The following is a 10,527-nucleotide window of genomic DNA, read 5'->3' on the forward strand; positions in this document are numbered from 1 at the left end:
AGTTTGATAAAGCAGCGACACAGCGCATCTTTAAATTTAGGCAAGCAACACGGGAACCCCCCCCCTGGCAGGGCCTCCATCATTAATCTTTATCGGCAAAAAATATCTCCATGAAGCTGCCAATGGCCGATTTTCAGGAGACATAGTTATTCCACTGTGGGGGGGGGGGGAGTGGAGGTAGAGCATTTACAGCAACCTTCTATCTCATCACTCAACTCTGCCTCTGCATTCCGACATGATCTAAGATTCATCCCAGAAATATCAAAACATCACGAAAACTGTAAAATTTCTCATTTATTAAATGCACAAGAAACGATTAACAATATTTTCCAAAGGTACACTACTATAGATAATACTAGGGGTGGTGAATGGTCCTTCGAAAAATACGTTTGTCAGAATTTTATCCAACTTTCACAGCTCTTGCTATTTCAGATTTTTGACATAATGCCTTTTCTGAGTCTCAACTTCTTTTGCTAGGCTAAGAAAATCTTGGGCTCACAGAAAAGAAATAAGTCTTCCCTCCTTACCAAGCTCAATTTCCCTTCACCACCCCTTATAATATTGTATCAAACCTGACCAAATTTTTTGCCAAAAATTAATAACCTTTCAAGCAATGTTTTTGTAAATTTGACATGACTTATTAACCACAAATATCACTTAAGAGTAACCTCCAACTGAAACATTAATCATTGTAATCTTGTAGTATGTCATCACATAAATTTAACAACTGTTTTGTTGGTTAAAAATTGTTGTCTATCTGTACTGAGCAATAGGATGTCACATGACCTTCATCAATCCCTAATGGAATTTTAAAGGGACCGTGTCACGGATTTTAGCCAAACTTAGGCATAGGAAATTACCACCAGATTCGTTTAAATATATAAAATAACATCTTAAAACAGTGAGGAAATATTTAAATAACACACCAAATGCAAAAGAAGGTACGGATGACCAAAAGTGACGAAGATTGAATCGGATTGCGATATGGGTTTTTGAAAAGTGATCCGGCGGAACAGTTTTCAAAGTTAATCTTGTTTACTTGTAACTTGGAATCAAATGCCGGGAAACACATTTGGCTGCAGTGAAGCTATGGTTTTGTCATTTAGAATCATAAAATTAATTTCTTTGCAAACATTTAGTTTCATAGCGGGTGTTTGGCAAAATTTAAAATTAACTTAGCCGTGACACAGTCCCCTGTGTTTGTGTTGGTGGTTTTTTTTTTTTTTTAAGAGCATGAGGCAAAAAGGCCCTGATTTTTTCTTATTTTTGATGGCAGTTAAAAAATGACAAGAGGTGTCTGTTTATCATGGCTATGGAACACAACAATATTTAAAACTACAACTAACAAAACCATGATAGGACTAGCAATGTTCTGGATCAGTTCAAACAATATTTTCTTTTTAGATAGGACCATACCAGGTGTAAGGATGGTCCACTACATGTACACACCGTAACTTGCATAAGCAACTTCAGTAATTTAAAGGGAAGTCCCCCCCCCCCCGACACACACCCAGACACCTAAAAAATTGGATAGTGCATTGTTGTAGTTTTTGGAGTCTGTGTAGCATAGAAGTTTTTAAAAAACTACATAGCTCTACGTTGACATTCAGAGAAAAAGTCTATCTTGTAAAATATATGGTACAATTAAAATGCTACTGTACTATAGTGGGATATTCAGTTACAGTCTCAATGTTCGTAACAGGACACTTTAGTATCCCCTTATGGAAACTTTCAACTGTACAGTTTAGTGTCTCAGGGGGTACTCAACTACAAGGAGGTGCAAACAAAGCTGCGATTTAAACACTATACTGATGAAAAAGACCCTAATATTTTGAACAAGAGCAAAAGGCAATTTCAAAATGTTATCACACACAAGAACTTCACCTTAAGTTTGAACAAACAAAGGAATCAATAATGTTTTTACCAAAACATGATTACCTCCAAAAATGGGGAAAAATAATTTTCCCCTCCCCCCCAAAAAAAAATCTACAGCACCTCCTTGTCACTTTTATGATGTTGAGTATCCCAGCCCCTCCCTCCCTCAGGTGTATGTAGCAAACATGTTGCTTCATCGGACAGTTCAACAAGCAAACTTGGTATTTTCGTAATAAGAAGTGATCATTTTCGTGATCTCTTCGCTAAGCACCTTCCACTTCATTCCATGTTCCTTTTCATCCACCTTGTCAGGATGGAAAACAGCCAACGCCTTGACGAGCACCTTCTTGAACTCCTTGGTGCCGCATTCAAGGGAATCCCATTTGGCCATGTCGTCATCACTTGGTTTTTCCCAGGAAGGAGTTTTTGGAGGATAGGTGTTGTACACGTGCTTTATCAGAGCAATAGCACTGGTGTTGTTTTCCTTGATATCTTCCAACTCTTTTGACAGTTCCCCTAGATACTTTTCGCGTACTTTTCTCTTTTCCTCTTCATCCCGCTGTCGGACCTCTTCCTGGTATCTCTGTAAGGTGGCAATGCACTCCTTGTACCAGTCGTGTGAGGTGAACACGCGTGGCTTCATGGATTCCACCAGCTGCAAAGTGTGATTAAAGTAGGTTTTGGCACGCTGGGTTAACTTTAAAACTTTATCGTACACAACGCCCAGCCTACACTCAGCAATTGCTTCCTGTTCCAATTCAACCTCTCTTGCCAGGACAACGGCTTGCTTGTACCAGTCAATGACCTCAAAAACCAAGGTCATGTCAAGTTCCTCCATGTCCTGCAAAGCCACAGTCAGGAGTTGGTCTCCATGATGCCGAGCCTGCATCGATGAGGCAGAACATGAATGATAGAACACATCTTGCTCCAAGGTTTCACTTTCACGTAACAGATCATCAAGTTCATCTCCGGTAACACGAGCCAACCGTTTCACCTCTTCGATGGGTCGATAACAATCTCGCATACGCGACAAGCACGTTTTATACTCGCCATCTTGAAGTTTGGTGGCCCCGTCGTGGAAGTACAGGGTCGCCAGTTTCAACTGCAGATCTGCTGCCGCCCGATCCACGGTTGTGAGCGAAACAAGTCTCTCGACTTGATGAATCTTCACGTTGGTGGGAAATGAATCACACAAATCGATAACTTCTTGTAAACAAAGGCTGAGTGTCCCCAGAACTTCACTTCGCCATTGGGCGGGCTTACAATCCTCGCTTCGATTGTAGGCAGCGCATAAGCCTTTGATTGCTTCGTGTTGATAGTGGAGAATGACTTGAAATCCTTCCATCTTTTGTGCGAGCACACTGGTTATCCGCCATGCGGCTTTGCCGATGTTCTTGGCAGCCGAGCACTCGTCCTCCGGATTTTCGGCCTTTTCCTTGGCTTGGTAGTAGCGTGCTAACGCTTGGTCAAACAACTCTCTTCTTTTCTGAAGGTCTAGGTTTTTGCCTTGGCTTTCGCAAGCTTGGCGAAAATATTCATTGCCTTGATTTCTAATAATGCTAGAGAGCGACATCTTCGCACGATTGCCTCACAGAAAAGGTGACAGAAAGTGACACAAAAGCGCGGGAAATCTGCACGTGTGAAATATGATACATCTTCGCTGAAAACGTCATCTCTCGTTTCCTGTCACGCAACGAGAAGAGAATGATCAGAAAGCGCTTTCAAACAGCGAGCCTTGAAACAAACCCTGTTGAGGAAACTTTGACAAAAGAACTCTCATAGAACTCTAAATTCTAAAAAAATCAATTCTTCATTCTAAAAGCTACAGAAGTCTTTTCTTTCTAACATTTGAGCAGCGAATGTTTTTCCCAATAGGTTGATCAAAATTTAGATTCTTCCAAGCTTTTGTCCAAGAAGACTGAGAGAGGTCTGGGGCCGATATTCGGTGCTCACTTTCGATGGTCGCTTTGTGAGTTGTTCAAAATGGATTGGACGAATTATATGTCTCCTTTCCTTTCCATTTTCTTGGCTCTTATACAGTTTACTTTATCAGAATTGACTCCAGAACAATGTAGAGACATGGGATTTTCGGTAAATCTACTTTGTAGTTCGTGTGACGAGTTAAAACCTTTCAATCTCACATCAGAACCATCGCTAGAACAGAATTGCCGAAATTGTTGTCACGCAGACGGTCAAGAAGAAGCCACAAAGGTTTGAATTACGTTTATTCATTGTTTATCTGCATAAAAAACTTTCTTGAAAGCAGTTCACTGTTCTAATGAAGTAAACTTTTATCTTATTTATGTCAGCAACAAGACACAGCTCGCTTTTTACCGAATGGTAATGAAGGTGTAGTGATCATTCTCGAAGTCACGTGTTTCCCTCACTCGACCACTCGCTCACTCCATTCTGATATTAAACCGCAATTAATTCATGCATTTAACAGTAAACGTGCTGACAGAAAGGTTCTTTAAAACGCCATTCAGCACATGTCAATCAAAAACAAATTATTCTACAACCTCGTTCCCAGGGTCTGTCTCTTTCAGGGAAAAAAGGTTGAATTTTCACAAAACAGATCGAAAGAGGATCAGTTACACTTATCCTCTGGTGATAAAAGAGAATATAATTCGCCGTACGAAGCCTCAGAGCATACGCTATCATGACCCGTTCGCATTCAAAGGCAAATGAAGTGAGATTGTGATATTACTGATACATGCTTGCCATCTGACGTGTTTACGTAAACACGACATTCATGGCACGTTTTTGTTTCGCGTCACGTCATCTCGTGTCACGTCATCCGTTTTTCATCTTTTTGAGTCCAGCAGAAACGCACATCAAGTTCTCTCTAATTTTATTCGCTGCTCAAAATAACGCTATACGTGCTGACAGAAAAGTAAACATATTCACAAAACAAATTTACTTAATGCCAAAAAGGATGGAATCAAAGGTTACACTTAAATATTTTACGGTGAAAAAATAGAATTCGTGCTACGAAACCTAAGAGCACGAACCATCAATGTCGCAACTTTCATGGAAAATAAAACATTCAAAGGCAAACAAAGTGAGATTGTGTAACATGTTTGGACGCTTATTTGAAAGAAAAAAAACTATCAATGACCCATTGGCGCAAGAAAACATTCAAAGGCAAATTAAGTGAGATTGTGACGTTATTGATAGCAGCTAAACGACATGCAGTTACGCTTGTATTATCAAAATTGTACGCTTGCAGTGTGACGTGTTTTAGTTAACACGACATCCACAGCACGTTTTTCTTCCGTGTCACGTCATCTCGTGTCACGTTAGTATTGAACGATAGTAATAAAGTGAGATTGCGTTACATTATTGGACGCTTATTTGGAAAAAAAAATTGGACGGTCGGCACTTCATCGAATTGCAGAATTACCATGAGGTTGCTCGAAGAGCCTTTGATTAGTTTGGGCTCTTACCTGTGGGGGGTGACTTTAATTTCAGTTGACTACATCCTCGTACCCAGGGTCTTCGTTCCCTTTGACCAACGGTCAGGAAGCCTGCGCAGAAGGGACGAAGACTCGAGGTACGAGAATGAGTTGACTATAGCCCAGCTAAAACTTCTCTCCACTTTTGTGCCAAACCTACTGGCGGGTAAAAAGTTGACACCGCATGTATGTATTTATATATTTATGCAAATCAAGCTAAAATTGTAAGAAACAGTGAAAACACTGGCTCTCTGTTGGCAATGTCATTACAACTGAACCTGCTCTAATTTTCATGAGAGATGACAAGAGCTTTTGCTTGTTTGACAGACAGATGAGATCAATTCTTTTGAACGCTTATCTTGTTCGTCTGGAAGTGGCAATCAAAGTCAGTGAGAGTTAAGGAAAACTCTTGTCAAACTCTTATCAACTTTTTTCTAATCGGATGATTCAGACAATCTACTGTACTTAGGTCATTAAACCTGAATTAATCAATTTTCAAATGTGATAAGTTTAAAATTATTATAATATATAAACTGATTGTGATAAAAAATGAGGGACTACTCGATCCCTGGTAGTTAGCATGGCTCAGATTGTTCACATGCAAATGAGCAAGTGGTGAAGGTGGTGAAGAAGTTAGTGAGCAGCAAAGCCTCGATGGAGGAGCCCGCGGATGTAGCCAAGAAAACACTAAGCCGGCTCATCAACAAGCCCAGCTGGCTTTTCTGGCCTTGGCAGCTAAAAAAGTTTTCCTAACTTTGTGGTCATGTGAAATTTCAGCGGGATTTAAATTCTATTTCAGCCGGTTGAATTAGCCAGCAGCCAGACCTTAGTGTCATCCCTGGGAGCTTAGGGAGGATCCTCATGGCTTTGCCACTCACTCATGCATGCACAACCCAGCTTAATCACTTAACCAGCTTAACCACCAAGCTATTCAGGCTAAATCCTTAGCGTTTTGAGATTTATCTTCCACCATGTTGTTTCAACATATGGACACCATTGGTCCGTGAACAAGGAGCGGTCTTTATTGACCAAATATGGTAATACAACTACAACTGGAATGCGTGACTACTTACACGACACAATGTCACGCTAGACTACTTATTGTAACACATGTACTCCAACGGTTTTTTTTAAATGTCTAGCCAATACTCTTTTTTACATAATATCTTTTCTTTTACTTTCACCCATGTGATATCGATGATCTGATATTCCTTGTTTTGTTTTTTTTTCCTGTGTAGAGGTACGCTTTTGGCACTCTTGAAGTGTGTCAGTGAAAATTGGGGAGGTTCCCTCAAATACAGGGTAAGAACAACATTGCTTTTAAAACTCAGTTTTTTATCATAGAATTGATAAATGATATCACATGATGAATTTTAAATTTTACAAGCATAAATAATAAAAATTGTGGTAGTTATCCAAGCAAGTTTCATAAACATGTTTTTGACTAAAAGTCATTTTAAGATGTAGGCTGCTTTTTAAGCTTTAGTAGGAAACTGAATTAGGGTCGTTACAGTGAAGTTAACTGTATTTATGATGCCACCAAGTAATGGTCATTGAATTATGTTGGATTAATTCTTACTGTGTTGTTTTTTCAGCCTTTGTCCGGAGTGAGAGGCCTGCTCAGTTTCCTAACCTTAGGATAAACGTAAGTTGTACAGCTGATTAAAATAATTTAGTTATTATTTTATTGGTAGAAAAGCATACTCAGGTTTTTTTCAAGGGAGTTCCATTAACCCTCTTACAGTAATTACTTCAGCTTTAGAGTTTCCTTAGTGTTCATCCCTGGCGTACCCACCCCACCCACCGGACAATCTGACTTGGTTAAAACCTGCCAGGAGCACAAAGCTCCTGCAGGTATTCAAGCTTCCCTGGCTTGTTAGGGAAGTAGTAATACTCCTAGTAGTGGGAAATCCGTGCAGTACTTAGTGGCTTCCAAGTAATTTTGCTTGTACGTATGAGATGTGAAAATAACGATCTTTACTTTCTTGATTGCTCCTTTTTTATATAAATTATGGCACCATAAGAGATCATATAAATATTATCATCAGGAAATTTGTCTACTTACTGATTATAACCCATGGTTATTTTCTTATCTTCAGTTTGTACGAGGGGCCGACCCAATTCTAAAGCTGCATGATGAAAACAATGAGGTAAAAGAGGTTTTAAGGTATGTGCAATTTGTTTTGTAACTTATAACATACAAATTAAACTGCTATATGACACACATTCAATCAGTCAGTTACTCTACTCATTACCATTATAAAAGGAATAAATTTACAAGCTTTGCTTGCCACCCAGTTACCACCGCAACTTTTCAAGCTTCTTTTTCAATAGAATTGTAAAACCTTGGAACACTATCTGTAACCTCGCCCCTCACGACAAATTTTCTAGCCCGAGTTTATATTTTCCCGTTCGCGCAATTCCTTTTGTCCTTTTCGTTTTCTTCTTTTATTTGTAAAAATTTTAAAAATTTTTTAAGACCAATAAAGTTGATAGACTAGACTATCATTGGCTGCTATATAGACTGTTCACAGCCCTCTATTTTTTTGTATTTTTTTTTTAATCGAATGACGCAGGGAAAGAACGGCGAGAGAACTGGAGGCCAGCGCCTCCTCCCCTTCTCCCGCGCTTCGTGCTGGCTTCGCTTGCCGATTCTCTCGCTTTTTTGCGATGGAAAATAGAGAGGCTGTGGACAGTCTACTTACTATTTAAAGCACTTAGCTTTCAAGGAGGTCTTGCATTTGTTAGAGTTACAAAAGAGTCTTTAAAATCTGTCAGTGAAAGTAACATTTTAGGCTAAGCATTGATCATTAAAAACTTATTTGAATTTTCTTGTGATTACATTTCGGTCTCACAATATATTTTAGTAGATGATTATTACTTATTATTTTTTGTGGTTTTTCCTAATTTTCAGCATTGAAAAGTGGAATACAGACAGTGTTGAAGAATTTCTTATTGAGAGACTTGTAAAATAAAAATTATAATAATATTACAATGAATGTAGAAGAGGACACCTTGTACAGTATTATGAAGACTTCACCTAAAAACCCTTGCTTGGTGTGTGAAGTTGGAGGACGCACTGTACAAAGGACTTCTGATACCGTTATTTAAAGACAAAACCATTGTATAGATCTTCAGATATTGTTTTCTCATGTAACACTAGCTGTGCCTATCACTTCCTTTCGCCATAATTTATGTAAACTAGCTTAATATTGTAGGTGATTCTAGAATGTACAAAATGAGAATTATTGTACCCTTTTTTGTGCCTGGCAAAATACTAGGGGTGCCGAATGGTAAATGCGAGACGGCGAGACTGATATTTTTTCTGTGAGCCCGAGATCTTTTTATCCTTAAAAAAAAAATCGGGGGTGAGAAAAAAAAAAAAAAAAAATTTTTAGAAGAAGACCCCCTATATTTTTAATATATTTTTCAGACACCTTTTTTAAGAACCCTCCCCCCCCCAATACTGGTCTTCACACTTGAGAACAAAACCAAGATTGTTGAAGTAAGCTGTTTGAAAAATACCACTGAGATAATAACTGTGAACTGGTTGTTAAGTGCCTTGTTCCCTGGTGTCACTCGTTGGTCATGTGTGGTACATCTGTAGTCATGCGACTGATGCAAAGAGAGTCTCCTTCATAGCTATTTTTGGAATGTCACGCAATACTCATAACATTGCGAGACATCCTAAAAAATAACTTTAAAGGAGACTACAAAGAAGAAAGCTTTAGTCTGCATGATCAGTTTTCTTACATTTTACCAACGAAATACAACAGCACCTGGGAACAAGGCAGTTGTATGTTAACAGCTGATTCTCCCTCTGTTTTTATGATGACTTTACTGTAAACTCTACATAAGCTTGTAAAGTTGGAGGCTTTTAACAGGAGGATATCAATGCTGTGACTTAAATCGTTCAGTTCCACTGGTATATATGAACTTCAATGCAAATAGGTATTAGTTAATAAATTACCGGTACTGTTTCTTGGTAACCGTTGATGCGTGTTGAGTGTGTAAAGATTCTGTAATGACTTCTTCATGGTACTTTGTGAAATTGTCTTTTTCAACACGGGTTTATGTGGACATCTCTTTAAGATGGACACCTCTTCAAAACAGACACTGGTGTTGGTCCAACCCCTGCCATTTTTCAGTCATTTTCTAACTAAACTCCCTTGCGGGCGTCTGATGTTGGTCCCATTTCTGCTGTTTTTCAGTCATTTTACTGTAACTTAACTCCCTATAAGACAGACACCTATAAAATGGACAGTTGCAGCTGGTGTCCATTTTAGAGAGTTGACTGTAAATCTCTTCTCACCTTTAAACTTCTCTAATAAGACAGTTCCCAAAATGGTTACTGTTGTGGCCCTAGTTCTTCAGAAACACATCTACAACTTGCATGGGGCATGGCATTCCCCTTAGTGCAGCTTCTTATTACTAAGCCATGCCATTACTCGCCTCCGAAACAGGCTTTTACAGGGGATGGGGGGGGGGGGGGAATCAGTAGAAACAAGAAACTTCAAGCAGTTTAAAACCGTGGTTAATGCTTGACCACCTCTTTCAGTTCTTTGGCTAGAAAAGGCACAGCGCCGCACAGTAAAAAATCTTCAGAAAAGCAGTCACTTGAAAAAACACACAAATCGTGTTTGCGTGAGTCACAGAGTGTGCGTGACATGAATTTCCTTCACCGCATGCCGGATAATTTCCTGCTTGCGCATGCAAATATTTATTTTGTTCCGAATGTTCAATAAAATAAACCCAAACGGTAACCGCTTCATAAATGGCATCAAAAAGAAGTCCAATTCACACCAAAATTAAGAGTAGACTTAGGCCATCCCGTGGTATTTCTTCATTTAGCGGCGTCCAACGAGCTTTTGCAAGTATAAATAAAGGTTATCAAGCAGGTAATTCCCCTGGCCCGATGATGTGTTCCCATGTCTTGACACATTCTTGATGAGCTTGCAATTTTCGTTTCGATTCCCAAAATAAACTCAAAACAAAAATAAATAATAAATATCCAGAAAACAAGTAGTTGTTTTGCAACATTCAACACGTCCCGGCTAAATTGCACCACTTGTACTCGCTCTGAGCTAAATGCTTGCTTAACACAAAAATAAATATTTCACACAAACAGAGCACAGAGTATTCGTAAATATTTTTAAAATAGGTGAATGATTATTTATAGCTACAGGCGAGCGATTGT

General features: G+C 39.0%; 1 protein-coding gene and 1 pseudogene across 2 annotated transcripts; one reads left to right on the forward strand and one right to left on the reverse strand.

The window, feature by feature from the left end:
• Nucleotides 1–1,232: 1,232 nt before the first annotated feature.
• Nucleotides 1,233–3,705, reverse strand: LOC144666080 (uncharacterized). The gene has a single exon (XM_078527430.1). The coding sequence runs from the start codon at nt 3,446–3,448 to the stop codon at nt 2,081–2,083; it is 1,368 nt and encodes a 455-aa protein (XP_078383556.1). The 5' UTR covers nt 3,449–3,705; the 3' UTR covers nt 1,233–2,080.
• A 113-nt stretch (nt 3,706–3,818) lies between these two features.
• LOC144666091 (selenoprotein F-like) lies at nt 3,819–9,319 on the forward strand (annotated as a pseudogene). The gene is made up of 6 exons (XR_013573119.1): nt 3,819–4,086; nt 6,569–6,632; nt 6,926–6,975; nt 7,430–7,497; nt 8,245–8,623; nt 8,815–9,319. The product of XR_013573119.1 is annotated as a selenoprotein F-like (transcript).
• Nucleotides 9,320–10,527: the final 1,208 nt, after the last annotated feature.

Source organism: Oculina patagonica, chromosome 1 (genome assembly GCF_052425735.1).
Source record: "Oculina patagonica isolate OP01 chromosome 1, crgOcupat, whole genome shotgun sequence".
Classification (NCBI taxonomy): Eukaryota; Metazoa; Cnidaria; class Anthozoa; order Scleractinia; family Oculinidae; genus Oculina; species Oculina patagonica.